The sequence below is a fragment of the Felis catus genome, chromosome F2, assembly GCF_018350175.1.
Source record: "Felis catus isolate Fca126 chromosome F2, F.catus_Fca126_mat1.0, whole genome shotgun sequence".
Taxonomy (NCBI): Eukaryota; Metazoa; Chordata; class Mammalia; order Carnivora; family Felidae; genus Felis; species Felis catus.
In genome coordinates, this window is record NC_058385.1 from 23,379,381 (window position 1) to 23,405,914 (window position 26,534).

General features: G+C 35.6%; 1 protein-coding gene and 2 pseudogenes across 17 annotated transcripts in view; 1 reads left to right on the forward strand and 2 right to left on the reverse strand.

The window, feature by feature from the left end:
• The window catches only part of STAU2 (staufen double-stranded RNA binding protein 2), a 311,608-nt gene that overhangs the window by 251,675 nt on the left and 33,399 nt on the right, over nt 1-26,534 (reverse strand). For 7 of the 17 annotated variants that reach the window (XM_023248481.2, XM_023248479.2, XM_023248480.2 and 4 more), the window contains one exon: nt 7,045-7,204. In XM_023248481.2, the coding sequence (XP_023104249.1) occupies nt 7,045-7,204 (160 nt within the window). Of the gene's footprint in view, nt 1-7,044; nt 7,205-23,636; nt 23,783-26,230; nt 26,325-26,534 lie in introns of those variants that run through there. The other 10 variants (XM_019822791.2, XM_019822787.2, XM_045049926.1 and 7 more) reach the window with 3 other exon arrangements.
• On the reverse strand, nt 5,796-5,998 carry LOC111558626 (annotated as a pseudogene).
• LOC111558649 lies at nt 9,141-9,256 on the forward strand (annotated as a pseudogene).

Genomic DNA, 26,534 nt, shown 5'->3' on the forward strand with positions numbered 1-26,534 from the left:
TTTTGCTTGAATTACGCCTTCTGCAATATACATTTAAGACTCCGTTCATCACGTACAAACATGGGCCCACTTATTGCAGCAGAGAAACTGGGGCTGGCAGAAAGCACCCACCAGGGGTGGGAGAGCCTGACACAAATGCACAACTGGCAGCCATGGCATAAGCAATCCATCAAGAGTCAATAATGCTCACTTCATTTCTCATTTCTAAAGCGTTCATATCTCATTTCTAAAGCGTTCAAGTGAAGCCACTAAAGAGTATAAGGACAGGAACTATAACCAAGGTTAAGGGGAAAAATAAAGAGTGGAAGGACAGAGGAGGCAAAGAAGGAAAAGATAAGCATAAGAAAAACAGCAAAGCACAGTTAACATGTTGAATAGTGAGTCCAATTAGTCCAAATCCCTAATTTAATACCAATACTCAGGGCAGAGGAAGAGAAAGGCAAGAATAAAGGGATTCTCTTTTCCTTCTTTCTTTCCTACAGGATTTTACCAAAGGATAAGTAAAATGCACAAACCTTAAGCATACAGATCCACACATTATTATACATGTAAACACTCAGTGCCCATCATTCAGATCAAGATAGGAACATTTCCATAACCCAGAAAGTTCCATCACGCCTTTTTCCAGGCAACACCCACCTCCCCAAGTTACCTATTCTGACTTCTCTCATCAGAGTTTTGCCTGTTCTTCAAACCTGAACATGTATTGTTCTATCTTGCTTTTCACTCAACATAGAAATTTTGTCAAATATATCAGTATTTCAAACATTTTTTTATCACTGAATAGTATTCCACTGAATAAATACATTAGTTTATCTATTCTGCTATGAATGGGGCATTTGAGTTGTTTCCAGTTGGGAACAAGTATAAAGCCACAATGTTTTAGCAGAGACATACACAGTAAGTTCTCTAGCAGTGGAATTGCTAGATCGCAGAGTAGGTTTATGGTTAACTTTATTAGAAATTGTCTAAAAGTTTCTAAAGACTTAACACCAACGAGCAGTCTATGCCTTTCAAAGTTTAAGTTTTTCTTCTTTCATAAATATTGTAGTTTAATAACTAGCATGTTAATCAATCAGTTGTTAAGATTTATGTCATTCCGAATTTGACTTGGCCATAATCATACAGACACAGATAGCATAAAGTTCAAAAAGAAAAAAAAGCTTAAAAGACCTCATCGTTTAAGTAGGGCAATAAATAAGAAACTGTGAGTTTAAAAAGCACCAGTGAGGTGATTTTAATGCACTAGTGGCATATAAATGTCCTCCCACCTATACCAAAATTGGGTGGTAAGCCAGGTAAAAGTATTATATTCATATCATTTGAATCAATAAATGATTTCATGTAAATTCTTCATTTGAATTTTTTTTTTAATGTTTACTTATTTTTGAGACAGAGAGAGACAGAGCATGAACAGGGGAGGGGCAGAGAGAGAGGGAGACACAGAATCTGAAATGGGCTCCAGGCTCTGAGCTGTCAGCACAGAGCCCGACGCGGGGCTCGAACTCACAGACCATGAGATCATGACCTGAGCCGAAGTCGGACGCTTAACCGACTGAGCCACCCAGGCGCCCCTAAATTCTTCATTTGAAAGTAAGGCTGGTATATTTTCTTCACAGAAATGCTAGACACTGGTCTGTGTGAAGGAGAGTGGAGAAGAAGCAAACAAGTGCACACCAGGCTGAAGAGGTTTCAACACTTAGAGCGAAGTATCCCTACCTGTTTAATAAAGAACTAGACTGGAATCTCTGCATGCACACAGCCTCTCTACCTACACAGAAATGCTTTCACAGAAAACAGTTAAAGAAGAACTTTAAAGTATGAGAACCTCCAAATAATAATTCTAAGTACCACTCCACCATGTGAGAGCTGCACCCAGGTTGCATAAAAATAATCATTACACAGAATCCTCATGTGTTACATGGCTGCAAGGTTGACACAGTCAACACAGAATCCATTTCTATCGGTTTTTCGGTATGTTAAAGGAAACTTCTGTATTTATCAGTGAAAAACAGAACAAGGCTAATTGATTATATATACAAACGTATATAACAACAATTGTGGATTCCTATTATGTGAAAAATGGAAGAAAAATGCCACAACTACTTTTCAAGGAGCTCCATAATACTAACACTTCAGGAAACAGCTATGTAGGAAGTTAGAATAGTCCCTGGAGCACAGCAGTCACTCAATAAATATTCGTTCAAAGAATGAACTGATTAATCAACCAAGACTCCTTGAAGAAATGGCTGGTGCTGGGACCAGGACAAAGATAATACAAGATGACTTTGGAATCTCTTACGGTGCCAGACAGTAAGAAATGCTCAAAGAAAACTGAGGAAACGCTAGAAGGACAGTGGAGTCAACCTGAAAGGTTCATACCACTGGCTAAGTCTGTGACAAATTGAGAACCAAAATAAATAATGATAGATTATAAACCAGTAAGCAAAATAGGAATCCAAGAGTCTATAGTGATATAAATAAATGAACAAACAGAAAAATGAGGGGAAAGAAAATTCTAGGGTAGAATGCCAACTAACAGATCTAAAATAAATGGAAAATATCACCCTTTGAGACAGAACAAATTTCTGTTGTTTTAAACCACAAAAAGAGACAGACAGACAGACAGACAGAGATAAAATCACCCTTTGGCACCCTTTAGAATATTAATTGATTCAGAAAAGAATCATCAATAGATGCCAAATCTGGTACGTGATATAAACTTTGATGAGGAACAGAATGTTTATATAGTCTCAAAGTTTTTCCTCAGAAAACACTAATTAAATCCTTATTAATTTCTTATTATATAATAAGAAAACATACTTAATTAACTAACTTTACAATAGAGAACCCTGGCAAACATACTCTTCACCAAGTGACAAAAGTCATCACTAATGGGTCAAATCAAAATGGGGTGTGTCCTGCTATATATCACTGAGATAAAACTAGGTCACTGGGATATTCATGCTAAAAATGCATAAATCATGAGGAAGCACCAGATAAACTCAATCAAGGGGCATTCTACAAATGAGGTGGCCTGTACTGTTCAAAATGTCATGGTCATAAAAAATAAGAAGCTCTAAGGAACTATTCCAGATTAAAGTGGAATGAAAAGAAACACTAAGTACATGATCCTGATTAGATCACAGACCTACAAAGGATATTACTGGGACAATTAATGAAACAAAAATGGAATCTCTGCATTACATGATAATACGAGATCAATGTTAACTTCCTGTCAGAAGAATGGCCATGTACTTGGGAAAAAATACTTTGAAGTACGAAGGGAAATGGGATCAAATGTCCACAACTTATTCTCAAATGGTTCAGAGATGTTAACAATTGGGGAATCTGGATGAAGTGTACAAAGGAGCTCTATGTACTCTTTTTACAAACTTTACATAAGTATGAACTCATTTCCAAAAAAGTTTATTTTTTTAAGCTTATTTATTTTGAGACAGAGACAGAGCACATGAGTGAGGGAGGGGCAGAGAGAGGGGGAAAGAGAGTATCCGAGGCAGGCTCTGCACTACAGAGCCCAGCACAGACTCAAACCCACAAACCGGGATATCATGACCTGAGCCAAAATCAAGAGCTGGATGCTTAACCAACTGAGCCACCCAGGCACCCCTGAATTTTTTTTAACGGGAAAATTATTTCAACTGGCACTCGACAACAGAGATCTTAATACCAACAGACATATGAAAAGATGCTGACCATCATTAGTTACCAGGGAAATGCAAATTAAAACTACACTGAATTACTATTATACCCCCGAAGAATAGCTAAGAAATACACTATTATAGTCTGACATTATGTATTTGTATGTATTTCTTATGCATGTGGTTTTTTTTAAAGTATGAACTTGGAAAGGGGCAAACTTTTTTTTTTTTTGAGACACAGGATTCCCTAAACTGGGGACGGGCAAAAACAGAGGAGGTTTTATTATGTTGCCCAGATTGGAGTGAAGTGGCTATTCACAAGCACAATCCCACTACTCTGACGTGTTCTGTTTCCAACCTAGGCTGGTTCACCCCACCTCAGGCAACCTGGTAGTCCCCTACTCCCAGGAGGCCACTATATCAATGCCACTGCACTATATCAGTGCAGACACTTGATTGGCATAGCACACTACAGCCCAGAACTTCTGGACTCAACCGGTCCTCCTGGCTCAGACTCCCAAGTAGCTGGGACTACAGGCACATAACACCTATATGCCTTATGTATGCTTTGGGGGTTTTGGGGTTTGGGTTTTGTTTTTTTTTAATCATCCTGACCATTTTGTTGTTGAAATTAAAAAATAAAAGATACTTAAATACAATGGAGAACATATGGGGCAAAAGCGAATCATAAAATTTAATGCTCAACTAAGTAGTGAGCTGAACAAAACGTTTTGGGCCCCCAAAAACACTTAAAAATGGGTATGTTCACAGTTCACAGCAACTGGCTTATAGGTAGGAGAGTGGTCAAAGTTTTTCCAGCTGAATGTCCAGGGAAATTCTCTCTTCAAGGACATCCTTTAATTGTTGTTCTAATTAACTATTCTTTCTGACCAAAACTGTGATAGTTTCCTTACTGTGTCTAACTGATGCCTCAATAGCTTTCTCATCTTTTCAATAGGTCTAGGAATAAAAGACTGATGTAGGAACAGTAGCTGAGATACCTGTCTTCTGTGTATGCTCATCAACTTCTTGTCTTAATTCATCTTCTGATTTGATTTATGCATGAATACATGCATAACTCATGGCCCAACAGTTCCAATATTAGGTCCATCGCAACAAAAATGTATACATACAGGAATGTTGACAACAGTTTTATTTCTAAGAGCCCAAAACTGGAAACAATCCAAATGTCCATCAATAGTACAATGAAAAGAAGATTACACTCATGCAATAGAATACTATATAGCAATGAAACACTATAGTGTTAAATACAACATGGATGAGTCTCACAGATGTAACATTGAGAAAAACAAGCTATCACAAAAAAGTATAGTGTATGATTCCAACAAGCAGGCACAACAAGTTTAAGACAGACAAGCAGAACAGTGGCTTCCTCTGGAGTTGTTTAACCACTAGAAGGGGGAATGAGGGAGGCTTCTAGGGCACAGGTACTGGTAAAGTGTTCACAGTGCAAAAAACCATCAAGGTTCTACAACTGTAATTTGTGCACTTGCTGGTATGCAATATTATGCTCTCTTTTAAAACTTTACCTTCAAAAATCTACTCTATCAGCTCACTGAAACACTCAACAGCAGAAACTCATCTCCACTGATCTTTCGGACTCTCCTGTTTCCTTCTGACTCCTTGCTGGTTGACCTCCCAGTCTAATCCTCTACAGTGGACCTGACGCAGAGATGGGCACAGGCTGCTCTTGCTTCATACTATAAGCCCTGAAGAGCTTGTTCTCTAACATGGCTTCGACCATTGGGTCGGCAATACTTGTCCTTCTGTTCCACTCCCACTGCCACTCCCAGTACTACTGCAGAGCAGAGGGTGTATAGTACTTCATGCACAGGAGTTTCTTTTCTTCTTTCTTCACCCATAATCTATGGTTTCCTAACTGATCTTGCTTTTAGCATTTTCCACCTTCAATCCACATACTAAGCTGAACTTCCTAAAATGCCATTTTAAACACATCATCCAGTAGCTTGTAAACATTAACCTCCTAAATCATAGATAAAATTTAATCTCCTAAACCTGGCATTCAAGTTCATCACAGTTCAACCCTAATTTATCTCCAGTCTTATCTCTTCCTAGTCACCTACCTGATCTAATTAAAAAACAATTTTTTTAAACCAAATTTTTTTGGTTAAACCAAAAATTTTTTTAACCAAACCCATAGTCCAGAGTCCTATTTCCAATGCCTCTCCTCAGAGTACTCCCTCCACCTAGAATATTCTTTCCTCACCTCTATACCTGTCTACTCTCCATTCAATTAGCAATAATCACGCCTCGGATAAACCTCATTGGCTACGATACTGCCACTGCACCAAGCTGTCTATGCTCCATTCAAACACCTTATCTTCCTTCAACTACTCTCATCCAAGTTTATCATTACTTATAATACTGATGGCTGTTGTTATTCACTTGGTACTTGATCTTTACCACTGATGTATATGCTTTATGTACACAGCTGTAAAATCTTCACAGAAAAGAAAAATGTTTTCTATCTCTTAAATATATAAAAGCAAATGCATAATACATAGAGGCAGTGGTGTGGCACTAATGATCAATCGGTAATCTGAAGAGATTTTTTAAAAATTATAAACGGAGACAATCTCTTACTGACTTCAATACAGGTGTGTTTCTTTACTGTAGTAACATTTTGGTTTATTTAAGCTTACTTAATAAATACTAAAATCAGCTGAGCAGAAGCAAAAGGACTAGTAATAGGAAATTCACGGAGCTTTAAAAAGAGCAGTTCTTGAAAGGAGAGTCTGTGTCTACTTAGCACATGCCACATGACAAAGAAATAAATATCAGGCGATTATGAGCGTAAGCACAGGAACTCCAGTTAAATACATTACAGAGTCATTTTTGGCAGGAAAAAGTCTTTTTTTTTTTTTTTTTACTCCATCATAAAAATACTTAAAGTGATATCTACTGCATAGATATAATACAATATAGACATATTGTATAGATATAATATCTATTGTATAGATAGTAATGTATAGAATTATTGAGTCACTATACTATACACCTGAAACTAATATAACACCATATGTTAACTAACTGGAATTAAAATTAAAAACTTAAAAAAAAAAAAAAAAACTCAGTCATACTTTCTGGTCTTTGTATCCAAAGGTCTTTTTGTCAACATTTAAAATGTAAATAATGCATCTTTGGAGTATCCACAAAGCAAAATTTTAATATAATTACAATGACGTTCCTCATTCTCTCACCTTTAATTATTATTCAGTTTTTTTCAGGTGAGCTATTAATACCTGTCAGCTATACAAGCAGCCTGCTGTAAAGAAAAGTAGAGAGAATAACACATACAGAACACAACAACACAACAGAAGGAAACAAGTCAGGGCCATACCTGGGTTATTATTAACATTACTTTTGGGTGGTTTCTGAACTGGTTTGGGAAGTGTAGATTCAGTCAAAGCTTTATTAGCAACAGCCTGTTGAGCCTTCTTTATACTGCTCCCTTCGGATTCCCATGTCTGCTCACCAAGACTCAGTTGCACTGAGAACATCTTCGAAAAACATAAAGAGACAAAGAAAACATTAAATTCTTTCAGAAAATAAAATATGCTGTCTGAGAGAAAAACTGATACACCACAGAATCAAAATTTTAGAGCTAGAGGTGACCTTACAGATTATTTGCAACAAAAATCTTATTCTACCAGTGAAATAATTTTAAGAGATTGTACCAGATTCTGTTCTATCCTATTTGAAGGCTTAGTGGCAGCTCTAAGTGTGCATTTTGGGTAGAATAAATCAAGAAGAAATCATTTCCGTAAATAGATTCATATTGTTAATCATTCAAACAGTCCTCAAAAAAACAGCAGAATAAAGAATAAGAGAAACTGTAAGAAAATCCACAAGGCCCTGTCTCTGTAACACTTACAAAATCTAATTCCTTAAATTTTATACTTAATACAATCTAGTCAAAAACCAGGCAACCCTAATGAATATTGTGTCACCAGGAAACTCTCAATCTTCCACAACCAACATTTAACCAGTCACCAAATTCTGTTAATTTTAATGTCATAAGTAGTTCTCAAATGTCTCTCTAAAAAACAAACAAACAAACAAACAAACAAAAAAGCCTCAAATCCAAGTATATCACCCCAACTTCAGGCTAAAAACCTTTAATTTTTCCCATTCTAGCATGGCACAAAAGTTCTATCTGTCCATCTTCATTTCATACCTACTCTTTCCCTTGCCATCCAAACATTCCATTCACACCATTATTTCCATACAAACCCAAAACTTATTCACCTTTAAAATGGAGGATTAAGTTATAAAATACACACATAATCTGCTGTTTTACTCCACAGATAGCTTACTAATTTGTAGGAATACAAAGTAGTAAAAAATATGTGTATTACAATTACTAAGAAATAAATGTGTATTTGTAGAAAGGAGGTCAGGTAGAAAGTACCCTAACCAACTGATTAAAGTTAGTATCATCCATAATCACACAAACGGTATCATGTACCTCCTGATACGACTCAATGAGAACTATTTGGTATTCCTGGCCAAAAATGTTTAGCCTGAATCTAATCATAGGGGGAAAATCAGACAAACCTAGATAATGGCATATATTCTACATGACAATTGGCCTCAACTCTTCAAAAATGTCAATGTCATGAAAGGAAAAAAACACAACAAAAGAATATGCCATAATCTGGATTTGTCTGGTTTTTCACCCTATGATTGGTCTGTATGATTTAAACTCTCTTGCCTCCTGATCTTGTAGATGTCACTATTTTCCTAGGCTCACAGGCAAGACACCTTTGAGTGGTCTTACTTATCTCCTCCATTTCTCTCATCATTCTTTCCTGCAAACAACTATCAAACTACTGATTCAACTTCAAAAATATTTTTCAGATTTGGCCTCCTCTCTTTATACTCTTTGCCAATGTCTTAGCAAAGAATATCAACCTCTCTCTCCTAAACTACTATGAGACCATCCTAACATCATTCTCTTAACATAAGACTTTCCCATTCACACTATCCTCCTTACCACCATCAACATGAACACTCTATAAAATACAAATGTATCCAAGACAATCCTCTGCTTTTCAGAAACTTCTCTACAGAATCCCACCAGATTATTATACATCTAAAACTAATACAATGTTGTATGTCAACTATATCTCAATAAAACTGGAAAAAATAAAAAGAACCCCAATAATTTCCAGTAGGAATCATGGGACGCACTGTTTATGAGTTTAAGTGGTAGCTTTACCATTTACTATATACAAAGTTAAGAAAATGACTTATTCTTTCTGTTTCCTTACTTCTTTAGTAAAATGGCACTAAAAAGAACACATAGGATTGTTGTGAAAATTAAAAAAAAAAATGACGTAAATGCCCCCATTAGAAAGGTAGAGATTGTCAAAAGCAAAATCCAACCACATGCTACCTACAAATACTGCATTTCAACTATGAAGACACAGTTCAGTCCTCGCTTCAGCAGCACATATACTAAAATTGGAACAATACAGAGAAGATTAAAGATTAGCATGGCCCCTGCAAGGATGACATAGTTTAAAAGCAATGGGATAGAAAAAAAATGTGCCATGCTAAGATATCAAAGAAAAGTCAGAATGGCCATATAAATATCAAAGTAGATTTCAGAGTAAAGATTAATACAAAGGATAACAAAGTTTATTTCATGATAAATGGGCCAATTAATCAAGAAGACATAACAATTTTAAACATTTAGTCAACTAATAACACAGCTTTAAAATATATGAAGCAAAAACTAATAGAACTGCAAAGAGAAGTTGAAAATGCACAATTTACATCAGAAATTCAATGCCTTCTCCTCTTAATAAGTGATATAACAATTAACAAGTACATTTGTCCTCTATTTCTCACAAAACATTCACCAAGAAATAAAATATTCTGGACCATAAAACAAGTCTCAATAAATTCAAAGGATTCAAGTGATGCAAAGTATGTTCTCAGACCACAATGGAATTAAGTTATAAACTAATAACAGAAAAATCTCTGGAAAATTTCCAAACATTTGGAAACTAAATAATACATTTCTAAATAAAGGGTAAAAGATTAAATCAAAAGGGAAGTTAAAAGGTATTTTAAACTGAACAAAAATGAAAACACCACATCTTAGAAAGTAACACTAAAACAGTACTAAGAGGAAATTTCTAGCACCAAATACCTATTCTAGAAAAGACATAAGGTCTCAAATAAGTTAGCTTTAGCTTTAATCTTAAGAAACTAGAAAAAGAAGAGCAAATCAAATCTGAAGTTAACAGGAAAAAAAGTAATAAAGATAAAAGCAAACATTAACGAAATATAAAATAAACTCTATAAAACCAAGAGCTGGTTCACTGCAGAGGTCAACAAAATTGGTAAACCTATAAACAGACTAATCTTGGAAAAAAAAAAAAAAAGACATAAATTACCAGTATCAGGAAATGAGAGAAGTGATATTACCCCAGATTCTTAAAATAATAAAAAGATAAAAAGGGAGTATTTTTAACAATTTTATGCCAATAAACTTAACAACTTAAATTCTGTGAAAGACACAATTATTAAGCTCATTCAAGAAGAAATAAGTAACCTGAATAGCACTATATATGTTAAAGAAACTGAATCTGCAGTTTAAAATCTTTCCACAAAAAACAACAACAACAAAAACCTCCAGGTCCAGATAGTTTTAATGATAAATTATACTAAGTATTTAAGAAAGAAATAATAACAATTCCCACAAACTCTTCCCAAAAATTGAAGGAGGAACACTCCTCAACTTATTCTATGAAGCCAGGATTACTTGAATACTAAAGTCAGAGTAAGATACTATTAAGAAAAACAGGGGGCGCCTGGGTGGCTCAGTCGGTTAAGCGTCCGACTTCGGCTCAGGTCATGATCTCACGGTCCGTGAGTTCGAGCCCCGCGTCGGGCTCTGTGCTGACAGCTCAGAGCCTGGAGCCTGCTTCCTGCTTCTGATTCTGTGTCTCCCTCTCTCTCTGACCCTCCCCCATTCATGCTCTGTCTCTGTCTCAAAAATAAACATTAAAAAAAGAAAAGAAAAGAAAAACAGTATAAACCAAAACTACAGGCCAATATCTCTCATAAAGATAAATGTAAAAATCCTTCAGAAAATATTAACAAGGAATGCAGACAGGTGCAGCTACTCTGGAAACAGGTTCTTCAAAAGGTTAAAAGTAGAACTACCCTATGATCCAGCAATTGCACTACTAGGTAATAACCCAAAGAATTAAAAAAATACTAATTCAAAGAGATACATGTACCCTAACGTTTACAGCAGCATTATACATACAATAGCTAAATTATGGAAACAACTCAAGTTTCCATCGACTGATGAATGGATTAAGAAGATGTGGCATGAAGGGAAGACCCAAAAGGCAAGCTACAGATCTCTCAACAGAAACTTGGCAAGCCAGAAGGGAGTGGCATGATATACTCAACATGCTGAATGGGAGAAATCTGCAGCCAAGAATACTCTATCCAGCAAGGCTATCATTCAGAATAGGAAAGATGAAGATTTCCCAGACAAACAAAAACTAAAAGAGTTTATGACCACTAAACCAGCCCTGCAAGAAATGTTAAAGGGAATTCTCTAAGTGGAAAGGAAAAACCAAAAGTGACAAAGACAAGAAAGGAACAGAGAAAATCTCCAGAAACAAAGACAAAACAAGTAATAAAATGGTACTAAATACATATCTATCAATAATTCTTCTGAGGTAAATGGACTAAATGTTCCAATCATAAGACACAGAGAGTCACAATGAATAAGAAAACAAGACCCATTTATATGCTATACACAAGAGACTCATTTTAGACCTAAATACACCTGTGGACTGAAAGTGAGGGGATGGAGAAACATTTATCATGCAAATGGACTTGACTATATCATAATAAAGGGGATTGCCCAACAAGAAGATTTAGTAATTTTAAATATTTATATATCCAACATGGAACCACCTAAATATATAAAACAATAACAAACATGAAGAAACTCATTGATAATAAAACAATAATAGTAGAGGACATTAACACCCAACTTACATCAACAGATAAATCACATAAGCAGAAAATCAACAAGGAAATGTGACATTGAATAATACCCTGGACCAGATGGACTTCACAGATATATTCAGAACATCCCATCCTAAAGCAGTAGGATGCACATTATTTTCTTTTCTTGTTTTTTTTCAAGTAAGCTCCATGCCCATCATGGGGCCCAACAGTGGGCTTCAACTCAAGACCCTGAAATCAAGACCTGAGCTGAGATAAAGAGCGGACACTTAACCGACTGAACCACACAGGAACCCCCAAATACACATTCTTTTCAAGTGCACATAGGATATTCTCCAGAATAGATCACATAATTGATCACAAATCAGGCCTCAACAAGTACAAAAAGAATGAGATCATACCATGCATATTTTCTGACCAAAATACTATGAGGTCAAACACAAGAAAAACCGGCAAGAGTACAAAGTGATTCTTCTAAATAATGAATGGGTCAACCAGGAAATCAAAAAAGAAATTAAAAATACATGGAAACAAATGAAAATGAAAACACAATGTCCCAAAACCTTTGGGATGGAGCAAAAGTAGTCACAAGAGGGAAGTATATAGCAACACAGTCCTACTTCACGAAGCAAGAAAAATCTAACATAAATAACCTAAGCTTACACCTAAAGGAGCTAGAAAAAGAAAAACAAATGAAGCTTAAAGCCAGTAGAAGAAGGGAAATAACAAAGTTTAGAGCAAAAATTAAATGATATAGAAACTAACAGATCAATGAAACCAGGAGCTGTTTCTTTGAAAAATTAATAGAATTGATAAATCTCTAGCCTGACTTATCAAAAAGAAAAGAGAAAGAACACAAATATATAAAATCACAAATGTGAGAAGAAAAAGCACAACCAATGTCACAGAAATACAGTTATAAGAGAATACTATAGAAACTATATGGCAACAAGTTGGACAACCTGGAAAAAAAGGATATATTCCTACAAACATATAAACTACCAAAACAGAAACAGGAAGAAATAGAAAACTTGAACAGACTGATGCCCAGCAAAGAAACTGAATCAGTAATCAAAAATCTCCCAACAAACAAAAGTCCAGGGCCAAATGGCTTCACAGGGGAATTCTACCAAACATTTAAAGAACAGTTAATACCTATTCTCAAACTATTCCAAAGAAAAAGAAATGAAAGGAAAACTTCCAAATTCATTCTATGAGGCCAGCATTACCCTGACACCAAAACCAGACAAAGACTCCACGAAAAAAGAACTACAGGCCAATATCCCTGATGAACACTGATGCAAAATTCTCAATAAAATACTAGCAAATTGTGTTTTGTCCAACAGTACCTTAAAAGAATCCTTCACCATGATCAAGTGAGATTTATTCCCATTTGCAAGTGTGGTTCAATATCCATAAACCAAGCAATGTGATACACCATATTAATTAAAGGATAAGAACCGGGGCGCTTGGGTGGCTCAGTCAGTTAAGCATCAGACTTCAGCTCAAGCCATGACCTCACAGTTTGTGAGTCTGAGCCCCTCATTGGACTCTGTGCTGACCGCTCAGAGTCTGGAGATTGGTTTGGATTCTGTGCCTCCCTGTCTGCCCCTCCCCCATTCTCACTCTGTCTCTGTCTCTCTCTAAAAATAAATAAACATAATAACAAACAAACAAATAAATGGATAAGAACCATATGATCCTCTCAAGAGATGCAGAAAAAGCATTTTATAAAGTACAATATCCATTCATGATAAAAAAAAAAACCTCAGGGGCGCCTGGGTGGCTCAGTCGGTTAAGCGTCCGACTTCAGCCAGGTCACGATCTTGCGGTCCGTGAGTTCGAGCCCCGCGTCAGGCTCTGGGCTGATGGCTCAGAGCCTGGAGCCTGTTTCAGATTCTGTGTCTCCCTCTCTCTCTGCCCCTCCCCCATTCATGCTCTGTCTCTCTCTGTCCCAAAAATAAATAAACGTTGAAAAAAAAAATTTAAAAAAAAAAAACCTCAACAAAGTTAAGGTTAGAGAGAACATACCAAGAACATACCTCAACATAATAAAGACCACAGTTAATATCATACTTAATGGGGTAAAACTGAGCTTTTCCTCTACTTTCAGGAACAAGTCAGAGATGTCCATTCTCACCATTGTTATTTAACATAGTAGTAGAAGTCCTAGCCTCAGCAATCAGACAACACAAAGAAATAAAATGTATCCAAATCAGCAAAGAAGTCAAACTTTCAGTATTTCCAGATGACATGATACTCTACATAAAAAATCCAAAAGACCCCCCTACCCCAGAAATTGCTAGAACTGATACACAAATTCAGTAAAATTGCAGAATACAAAATCAACATACAGAAATCTGTTGCATTTCTATACACCAAAATGAAGCAGCAGAAGGAGAAATCAAGGAATCAATCCCATTTACAATTGCACCAAAAAACAAAAACTTAACCAAAGAGGTAAAAGATCTGGACTCTGAAAACTATAAAACAATGATAAAAGAAACTGAAGATTACACAGAGATGGAAAAACATTCCATGCTCATGCACTGGAAGAGTGAATATTGTTAAAATACCTGTACTACCCCAAGCAATCTACACATTTAATGTAATCCTTATCAAAATAACCACAGCATTTTTCACAGACTTACAACAAACAATCCTAAAATTTGTATGGAACCACAAAAGACCCCAAATAGCCAAAGCCACCTTGGGGGGGGGGGGGAACAAAGCTGGAGGCACCACAATTCCAGACTTAATGCTACATTACAAAGATGCAGTGATCAAGACAGTACGGTACTAGCACAAATATAGACACAAAGATCAATAGAACAGAATAGAAAACCCAGAAATTAACCCACAATGGTATGGCCAATCTTCAACAAAGCAGGAAATAATATCCAATGGAAAAAAGTCTCTTCAACAAACGGTGCTGGTGAAACTGGACAGTAACATGCAAAAGAATCAAACTGGATCATGTTCTTATATCATACAAAAAAAAATAAATTCAAAATGGATGAAAGACCTAAATATGAGACAGGAAACCATTAAAATCCGAGAGAAGAATACAGGCAATAACCTCTTTGATATTGGCTGTAGCAAGTTCTCACTAGATAGGTCTCCTGAAGCAAGGGAAACAAGAGCAAAAATCAACTATTGGGACTTCACCAAAATTAAAAGCTTCTGCACAGCAAAGGAAACAAAACAAAACAAAACAAAACTAAAAGGCAACCTATGGAATGGAAGAAAATATCTGCAAATGACCTGATAAAGAGCTAATATCCAAAATCTATAAATAACTTATAAAACTCAACACCCAAAAACAAACAATCCAGTTTAAAAATGGGCAAAAGATGGGCACCTGGGTGGCTCAGTCAGTTTAGCGTCTGACTTTGGCTCAGGTCATGATCTCACCATTTGTGAGTTCAAGTCCTGTGTCTGGCTCTATGCTGACAGCTCAGAGCCTGGAGCCTGCTTCGGATTCTGTGTCTCCCTCTCTTTCTGTCCTTCCCCTGCTCGTACTCGCTCTCTCTGTCTCTGTCTCTCTCTCTGTCTCTCTCTCTGTCTCTCTCTCTCTCTCTCTCTCTCTCTCTCTCTCTCTCTCAAAAGTAAATAAACATTTAAAAAAAATTTTTTTAATGGTCAAAAGACATAGACATTTTTCCAAAGAAGACATACAGATATGAAGTGAAATATCACTTCACACCAGTTAGAACAGCTAAGATTAACAACATAGGAAACAACAGGTATTGGATGTGGAGAGGATGTGGAGAAAGGGGAATCCTGTCACACTGTTGGTGGGAATGCAAACTAGTGCAGCCACTCTGGAAAACAGTATGGAGGTCCTTCAATTAAAAAAAGAACTACCCTACAATCTAGCAATTGAACTATTAAGTATTTACCCAAATGACACAAAAATACTGATTCGCAGGGGCATATGCACCCCAATGTTTGCAGCAGCATTATCAACAATAGCCAAATTATGGAAAGAGCCTACGTCCATCAACTGATGAATGGATAAAGAAGATGTGGTATATATATATAATGGAGTATCAGTCATCAAACAGAATGAAATCTTGTCATTTGCAACGATGTGGATGGCGCTAGGGTGTATTATGCTAAGTGAAATAAATCAGTCAGTAAAAGACAAATACCATATGATTTCACTCATATGTGGAATTTAAGAAACAAAACAGAGGAACATAGGGGAAAGAAAAAGCGAGGCAAATCATAAAAGACAGTCTTAACTATAAAGAATAAACTGAGGGTTGCTGGAGGGGAGATGGACAGGAGGATGGGCTAAATGGGTGATAGATATTTAGAAAGACACTTGTTGATGGGGCCCCTGGGTGGGTCAGTCGGTTGAGCGTCCAACTTCAGCTCAGGTAATGATCTCGATATTTGTGGGTTCGAGACCCACATCAGGTTCTGTGCTGACAGCTCAGAGCCTGGAGCCTACTTCAGATTCTGTGTCTCCCCCTCTATCTGCCCATCCTCCCCTCCCCGCTCATGCTCTGTCTCCCTCTCTCTCAAGTATTTTTTTTAAAAATTTTATAATAAAATAAGTAGATAAATAAAGAGAAAGACACTTGTTAAGGTGCCTGGGTGGCTCAGTCATTTGAGTGTCCTACTTTGACTCAGGTCATTATCTCACGGTTCATGAGTTTGAGCCCCACATCGGGCTTGCTGCTGTCTGCGCAGAGTCTGCTTCAGATCCTCTGGCCCCTCTCTCTGCCCCTCCCCCACTCATTCTCTCTCTCCTCTGTCTCTCTCTCTCCCTCTCTCAAAAATAAACATTAAAATTTTTTTAATATTTTAATAAAAAAAATCTTTAAAATGTTTTTAATTTTAATTAAAAAAGAAAAAAAACAAGGGCACTTATGATAAGCACTGGATGTTATATGTAAGTGATGAACCACTAAATTCTACTCCTGAAACTAATATTACACTATATGTTAACTAACTAGAATTTAAATTAAAACTTGGAACAGAAAAAAACAAAACAAAACAAAACAAAACTACCCTACAATCTAGCAATTGCACCATTAGGTGCAATCTCTACCCAAAGGATACAAAATACTTATTCAAAAGGATACATGCACCCAATGTTCATAGCAGCATTATCAACAATAGCCAAAGTATGGAAAGAGCTGAAATGTCCACTGACTGGTGAATAAAGAAGATGACAGATAGATATTGATACAGATACAGATATATAGATGTAGATATAGATATAGACATAGATTTAGATTTAGATGATATAGATATAGATGTAGATATAGATGTAGATATACACACACATATACATACATACATACGATAGAGTATTATTCAGCCATAAAAAGGAATGAAATCTTGCCACTTGCAAAGACCCGGATAGAGCTACAGAGTATTATGCTAAGCAAAATAAGTCAGAGAAAGACAAATATCATATGATTTCACTCATGTGGAATTTAAGAAACAAAACAAATGAATAAGGGGGGGGGGGGAGAAGAAAAGAAAGAGTGAGGTAAACCAAGAAACAGACTCTTAACTATAGAGAACTGATGGTTACCAAAAGGGAAGTGGGTAGGGGGATGGGTAAAATAGGTGATGGGGAGTAAGTAGTGCACTTGTTGTGATGAGTAGATATTGTATGGAAGCGTAGAATCACTATACTGTATACCTGAAACTAATATTATACTGTATTTTAACTAACTGGAATTTAAATTAAAACTTAAAAATATACATATATATTAACAAATGGAATCCATCAATATAGAAATGAGATTATAACTAAGTATTTTAATACATTATAACTAGGTGTTTTATCCCAGGAATTCAAGGGTAGATTCTACATCTGAGAATCAATCAATGTAATTTACAACATTGAGATTAAAAACAGAAAAACCATATATTACCATCTCAATCAATGCAGAAGGACCAACATGACAAAAATCAACATCTATTCATGTTAAAAACTCTCAGTAAATATTAAGTAGAAAGGAATTCTTCAATCTGATACAAAGCATCTACCAAAAAAAAAAAAAGGTACACCTAACATCATAATTAATGGGGGGAAACTGAAATATTGCCCATAAGATCAAGAAGTTAGAGATACCTGCTCTAACCACTTCTATTCAACATTGCACTATAAATTCTAACCAATCCAATCAGGCAAGAGAAATAAATAAAAGACATTAAGATTGGAAAGTAGGATTTAAAGTTGTCTTTATTCAAAATGACATGTGGAACCACCAATAAAATCTTTTAAAAAAAAACTTTTTTAAGGCTACTAGAACTGATAAATGAGGTTAGCAAGATTTCAGAGTATAGTACATCAATCATACACAAAAACTGGTGTCTTCTTATATGGTAGCAAAATCAGTAAGAACAATTAGAAATTGAAAGTTTAAAAGATGTGGTTTATATATACAATGGAATACTACTTGGCAATGATAAAGAATGAAATCTTGCCATGTGCAACAATGTGGATGGAACTGGAGGGTATCATGCTGAATGAAATAAGTCAGTCAGAGAAGGACAATAAGTTTTCACTCATATGTGGAATTTGAGAAACTTTACAGAAGACCATGGGGGAAGGGAAGGGGAAAAAAAGTTTCAAACAGACAGGGAGGCAAACTTTAAAAGACTCTTAAATACAGAGAAACAAACTGAGGGTTGGTGGGGGGAGGTGGGGGAAGGGGGAAACGGGTGATGAGCATTGAGGAGGGAACTTGTTGGGAGGAGCACTGGATGTTGTATGTAAGCGATGAATTATGGGAATCTACTCCTGAAACCAAGAGCACACTATATATACTGTATGTTAGCTAACTTGACAATAAATTATATTTTTAAAAAATCAAATCAAATCAATCAAATGTCAACATCAAAAGAAAAAAAGAAATTGAAATTTTAGGGGCACCTGGGTGGCTCAGTCAGTTAAGCATCTGACTTCGTCTTAGGTCATGATCTCATGGTTCATGAGTTCGAGCCCCGCATTGGGCTCTGTGCTGACAGCTCAGAGCCTGGAGCCTGCTTTGGATTCTGTGTCTCCCTCTCTCTCTCTGCCCCACCCCTGCTTGCACTCTGTCTCTGTCTGTCTCTCAAAAATGAATATTAAAAAAAAAAATTTAAAGAAATTGAAAATTTTAAAATAGCATCAAAAATATGAAATATTTAAGCATAAACCTAAAGACATAAAATACCTGTCTACTGAGAACTACAAATATTGTTGAAAGAAATTAAATAATGTCTAGATAAATGAGAGATACTGTGTTCACAGGTTGGAAGACTCAATTTTTCTACCATGTTAATTTGCCCCAAACTGAGCTACAGATTCACAGCAGTTCTATTCACAATCCCAGCAGGGTGTTTCATAGAACAGACAAGCTGACTTTAAATCCATATAAAAATGCAAAGAAACAATTCTGAAAAAGAACCAAATTAGAGGGATAATACTACCAGATTTCAAGAATTAGAAAACCACAGCAAACAAAACACAGCATTTGCATAAAGATGAGAAAACAAATCAACAGAATAGAACAGACTCCAGAAATAAACATATATACGGACAGCTGATTTTTGACAAAAGTGCAAAAGTGATGCAGTGAAGAAAGGGTAATCTCGTCAACAACTGGACGTGCATCTACAAAGAAATAAATAAGCCTTCTTCCATATCTCACATGGCATATAAAAATCAACACAAAACGGCAATTAGATCTAAATGTAAGACCTAAATGTCAAACCTAAAGTGATAAAATATCTAGGAAAAAATGTCGTGAAAATCTTATGATCTTTGATGAGGCAAAGATTTCTTGGACATGAGGCCAAAAGCACAATCTGTACAGAGAACAAATGAAGAAATTGGGATTCATCAAAATTAACAACTACTGCTCTTCAAAAAATACTGTTAAAAAAAGAAAAGATAAACCACAGAGTAGGAGGAAATATTTGCCAAACATATATCTAATAAAGGACTTGTATCCACAATATCCAAAAGGAAACATCATCAGAGAAGACACCAGAGTAGGAAGCTCCAATAAAGGCAAAGTGCCTGTCACATAGCAAACACTCAATAGATATTTTACCAATGATTTTTTTAATCATATATACTACTAACAAGCAATGACATAATTATCTGAGTACTCCCATCATCAACATAGTTGCCAAGAATTTATAAATCATCCTTCCATTACACCACACTAGAACAGATATCATAATTTCTAAAATTACAGATAAGACAACTGAAACTCTAAATTACTTTCTCAAGGCTACATTAGCTGGATTATGTAGGGCAAAAATCAAGCCTGACAAATCTAGCTAAGATTTAAAAAAAAAAAAAAAGGACTATCTGGCTTCAAGACCACTGGATGATACGGTCTCCCTCAATAATAAAGCTACTCCAAAGTAAACCTCCTTGAAGTGTCGCTCCTGGAGCTTTCTCAACACTTAACTCATGCATACCAACAACTTCTCAAAACAGGGAAATAAAGGAAAAGAAGAAAATATCATTCTGTGTTCTTTCTGGCTCTTTTCTTTATACTCACATTATAGTAGCCTTCTTTAGAGATATGAAAAATCCAAACAACAATCCATAAAAAAAATGAAGAACTGTATTTAGTTACCTAGGATATACAGCAATATCACAGTAAGTCACACTAACATAAGGTATACTAAATTACTTCTGAATTAAACTTGAAAGTGAGCAGAGAAACAAAAGAGGGCAAGGAAAACACTGTAATTTTTTATTTAATAGTCATAGGTTAAAAGTTGCCATAAGCTGCTTAGATTCTATAAGACTCAGTGTGGGAAAGAGGAAAGCATGTAAACATAAGACAGATCACTATTTCCCATCAAGAAGTATGTATGAAAAGATAATTCCACACTACCTTGAAGACATTTATGTTTCTCAACTCTGGATGCACATGTGAGTCATCTTGAGTGCTTAAAAAAAAAAAAAACTTGACGTCTCGGCCTCATCCAAGACCAATCAAATTAGAATTTCTGAGATTAAGACTCAGGCATAAGTATTTTTTAAAGCTTCCTTGTGATTTCAATGAACAACCAAGGTTGAGAACCACTACTGTAGGTGTGTGTGTATATAACATAAAAACATATATGCATGCATACACAAATATGTATATTGTCATATAACTGGTTAATGTCCCAAAAAAACAAATGAGCTAGAGCTATGTTTAAATTTTTGATGCCAGAGATAATCATTTAGTTCATTAAAATACATTACATGTCTCAAAACTACTGGTAGACATACATCAATGAAAGTGACTTTGCTTTCCACAAAAGGGATCCAGACCCAGCAAATTAATTCTAACACTAATAATGAAAATTAGACTCGGGACGCCTGGGTGGTGCAGTCGGTTAAGCGTCCGACTTCAGCCAGGTCACGATCTCGCGGCCCGTGAGTTCGAGCCCCGCGTCAGGCTCTGGGCTGATGGCTCAGAGCCTGGAGGCTGTTTCCGATTCTGTGTCTCCCTCTCTCTCTGCCCCTCCCCCGTTCATGCTCTGTCTCTCTCTGTCCCAAAAATAAATAAATGTTGAAAAAAAAAATTAAAAAAAAAAAAAGAAAATTAGACTCATAAATGTTATATTTCCTTTAGGAATCTGCTAATTATTTCAGTACTTTCTCTTTAAAAAAAAAAATGAGCTACAGCTAAATAGGGTGGTCTATGACCAAAGCACCCAGAGCAACAACACAGGTTAGCAAAAGAATCCCCAAATCTTCTTAGAACCCAAGAGAGTCCTGGGACTGTCTAGAAACCAGAAGGTGGACCACAACAAACCTGGTCCTTTAGAGAGGGAAATTGATGACATTGAAGAAAGGGAAGGGAGGGAAGGAGAGGGAAAGCTAGAGGAATAGCCTTGAATAGGTGAGAGGAGTTGGGATCTAGCACAGAAATAGAGGGGCTGGCCGCCCTACAGGTAGTCCATCCACAGTGCAGAAGGAAAGGCAGAGTTTGGATTTAGGCCGGGATTTTGCCAAGCAAGTGCTAATCAAGGGGAGCAAAACTGCTGAGGGTCTATACAAGGTATTTGGAATTTAAGCTGGTTAAGAACTAGGTGAGGACTGAGGGAAGTGAGAAAGAGTAAAAGAGTGGTAGAAATCAATGGATTTGTGGTATGGAAGAACTACTGAAGTCAAATAGAGGGAATGAACTAGAAAGTTAGGAGGTGTAAGAGAGAGATGAATGCTTGAGATTAAAATTTTGGAGGGCCTTGCGATTATTGGTAATGATAATGTCAGTAATATGATCACAGGAATGAGTGGCTGAAGGAGAATGGAAGCAAGATAATAAGAAAAGCCCAAGAAACTGAAATGTCAGCATGTTGGAACAATAATCTTTGTAGACAGTGAAATCAACAAAAATTAATACATGATGAGTCAGAGTAAAAGTGAGGCATGAGAAACATGATGGAACCACCCAGAGGTGAGCAAAATGACCACCATGTGAGGACGCGGAGGTTAGTCTATTCACATGAAATTCAAAGCTGAAGAGCTATCTCAAGGAAGAATTCCTGGAATTAGAAATGAGGAGCTACGAAGACAGACACCAGAGGAACCATAAAATACAAAAGAATAAAGTATTTATTAACACTAAAGAAGCTCAGTCTAGTACAAGACTAATGATCAACATACATCATTACATACAGCACAACAATGTCTACACCTGCGTAAGGCAGGTCCTCCTGAAAGCCCAGGGCAGGGATCAGAGAAGTTTCACAGAAGTTTAGAAGATGTGGTATGTGACCTAAGTGTTTAAAAATGAATAAGAACAAAAGGCCCTCAAGGAAGGGAGGTGCTACAAGATAGGCAAAGGAGAGAGATATGAAAAAAACATGAAACATTCTAAGAAATGCAAACAGTTCAATGTGATTAAGGGCAGAAAGAGTATGAGATGAATATGAATTAATGCGTCTAAAAGAGACTCAGGATAAATGACTTAACAGGTATACCAAGGCCACAACTTTTTTCTCTACACAAATGATATGAATCATAAATCATATCATATTCATAAATCATTAATTTATGAATAAATTAAACTGTTGACAAGAAATCTTCATAAAAGCTTCTAATAAGGAACTGAATTAATGGATTTGAGTTTCATCTTCTATTCCTTACTTTGAAGGAGGTGCTAGAAAACAAATAATAAATAGCCAGCTGCTTTATACTGATTAACCAACTTTTAGAGAATCAATTACTTCAACATACAAAAATTTATGAAAATTATCGTAACCTTCAAATCCATGTATCAAAGAAATCTGTGTACAACTGAGATTTTTTAAAACATATGAATAGAGTTCAAACATAAATGCATTGATTATAAACTTCTTTGTAACATGTATACATATAAACATATATGCATGAAGTCACATATATAAATATAAGCTGCTTTTCTACTTAAGAACAATATTATACATGAATGTATAAACAATAATAACTGGTATATACAACTTTTATAAATGATATAACTTAGAATTCCATATCACATTGGGAAAGATGTCTCACTGGTAACTGTTGCTAGATTTCCTCTGTCTCCATTTTTATTTAGCAGTTATAATTTCATGGAAAGAATACTGCACTTGGAAGCCAAAGAACACATATTCAAGTGCTGGCACTGGCACTTATGAACTACTATTAAGCAAGTCAATTAACTTTTCTCTGCCTAATTTACAAAACAGAAATCAAAAATTCACATTTCATGATTCATTAAGATTTTTGTGAAGTACTATATCTGAAAGAGCTTTGTAAACCATAATGAGCTATAAAATTGTTCAGTTACAGACTTCTAAACATTGGTAAAATAGGACTCAGAGCCTTCAGGTAACCTGCTGCCCCTCCCCCGCAAAATGAAGCACAATTAAAACCTGTGATGACAAATCTGATAGACTTTGATAAGCATGTCTCACCACCTCTCTTCATAACCTTACCTTCGAATGAGCAGGCCCTCTTTCTTTCAGAAGTTTATACTGGGGTTGGACTCTATTGAAACGGGCTAACTCATTTACCAGACACATTGGAGTTTTCTCTTTGGGGTTTGCCATTTTATCTTGGAGAGAAGCTGTAAATAAAAAGGCTGTAAAGTTTTTGTGAAGAATGACTTTACAAAATGGATGAAAAGCTAGTTTTGACTTTTTTTGATTGAAGTTAGATTGTAAATTTGGATTAAATTATTTTCATGAATTTTATATAAAAAAATCAAATCATCTACAGTCTTCCATTACATGCAACAGAAATATGTATCACATTTTAAACAGTAAATTAAGGTAACTTTCTCCCTAAGTACCTAAGTTGCCCTCTCTATATTTTTTGATAACAACATGCTTAAAGATTTTTAAATTATATTATAATGATTTTTAATTTATAACTTCCCTTTCCTCTCAAAAAAAATTTATAATAAACACAATTCTCCCAATTCTTATTACCATAAAACTAAATTCTTTCTACCTTCTTAAATCATTTTTTCCAGTTTATTTCTTCGGAAATCTCTACACCCAACATGGGGTTCAAACTCATGACCCCAAGATCAAGAGCTGCATGCTCTACCAACAGCCAGCCAGGTGCCCCAACCTTTTTTATCTTTTGGTCTGATTTTTTTTCCTTCTAATTTTGAGGCAGCATATTAACTGTAAGAGCTCTAGACTTGGGAATCAAGTCTAAGTACTAGCTCTTCCAACTATTATTTTTTAGCAACTTCCTTTTCATTTTCTAACGAAATTTTAAAAGAAGCAAAAAGGATAATTTAACCAATGTCCGTGTCCCTACCACCTAGAACTGAAATCAGTTTTTCCATGACTGTTTTAATTTTATTAAAAGAAAAGTATTATATTCCAGTTAAGCTCCCTTTATCCTTTCCAGAAACCACTACTATATGAATTTAGAATATATCCCTCTGGGAGGCGCCTGGGTGTCTCCGTCAGTTAAGCATCCGACTTTGGCTCAGGTCATGATCTCGCAGTTTTTGAGTTCCAGCCGAGCATTGGGCTCTGTGCTGACAGCTCAGAGCCTGGAGCCTGCTTCAGACTCTGTCTCCGTCTCTCTCTCAAAATTAAGTAAACATTAAAAAAAAAAATTCAGAATATATCCCTCTGGGATATTTTAAAATACGTTTATATATGCATGCATGTATGTCCACGAAAAAATATATAGTCTTGATATACATGTATACATATACACGTGGTTTTGTAGTCACATTAATAGTAATATTAACATAATTTAACATAATAGTAATAACATAATATTAACATAATTTTCATAACTTACTTTCTTCAATCTTCAATTATGTTTTTGATATTATAACTTATATAAATCCATTGTATTACTTTTAACTGCTGTATAATTTCCATCACAGGGAGCCTAGGCGGCTCAGTCAATTAAGCCTCCAATTTCAGCTCAGATTATGATCTCCTGATTCGTGGGTTCAAGCCCCACATCAGGCTCTGTGCTGACAGCTCAGGGCCTGGAACCTGCTTCGGATTCTGTGTCTCCCTCTCTCTGCCCCTCCCCACTCACATTCTGTTTCTCAAAAATATATAAATGTTAAAAATAAAAAAATACTTAAAAAATAATAATAATAATTTCTATCACAATATCATATTGGTTTTTTAATCCCTTCCCCTACTAATAGACATTTAGGTTGCTTCAATTCTTTACTCTTACGAGTAAAAACATGTTGCCAAATGGCACGCAGAGTGAGTATACCACGTTACCTTCCCCTAGCAGTATGAGAATTACCACTTCCCCTCAAACTTGAATGGTCAGGCATTTTAATTTTTGATAATCTGATATTTGACATTTTTTGTTATCCCCATTATTATTTTAATTTGCATTCCCATTTTCCTAGTGAAGATAATCGTCTTTTCATATTATTGATCATTTGGGCCTCCTTTTTTGGGAATTGCTTCCATCTTTTTTTTAATTGATTATTTTATATATTATTATTTACCAATCTTTGCTTTCTATGTCTTATTTAAGAAATCCTTCCCTAACCTGTAAGGTCTTAATGATTCTTACTTAATTAAACTAAGCCTTCTACGCTTCACCTGTAAAATAAGGGTAATAAATCTATCCTACTTAACCCCCAGATTATCTTGACGTTAAGATTTTTAAATGTATAGTAATCTAAATACTACAGCTTCAAATTATTTTCCTAATACTATATTAAATTACTTTATCCTATATTATTCCTTCATCTCATTTATAGACACATTAACTGCTTTTTAGTTTTCTTTCATCCCCTACAAATCAGCACTAAGCAACACTTTAAAATCTAAGCATAAAACACGCAAATGGATTACTTTCTGCCCAATAAAACTGTAGCCACCATGTGTGGAGCATACGTTAAATGAATGGAAATAGCTGGTTTTAGGAACTTTATCTATAAACTTTCTGTGGCAAGTTTAATGGACAAAACAGTGTTCTCTTAACTTTTTAATACTCTTTATAGGACCAATAATTTAGTACAATAATTTGATCACAATCATTACAGTTAAGAAATTATTTGATTAAAAAACGACATAAATACCTAGTAAGGCACAGTAAAAGAGAACCTAAGCAACCACCTGTAGGACCAATACAGCTGGCAGCTGATTCTACAATTAAACCACACCCTATGTGGCCTGCAAAACAAAAAAGCAAAAAACAAAAACAAAATAAAAAAACAGTAATTGTTACTTTTTGGAACAGCACAAAAAAGACAAGAGTAAGTCAAGAGAGGTTTGAGGAAATCTGCATCTTACTTATCCCACCGTGAATTTTATAAAGTGTACCAGACAGTCAGTCACTATATAAAATACAAAGTGACCTGGACCACAACTAATTTCAGTCCT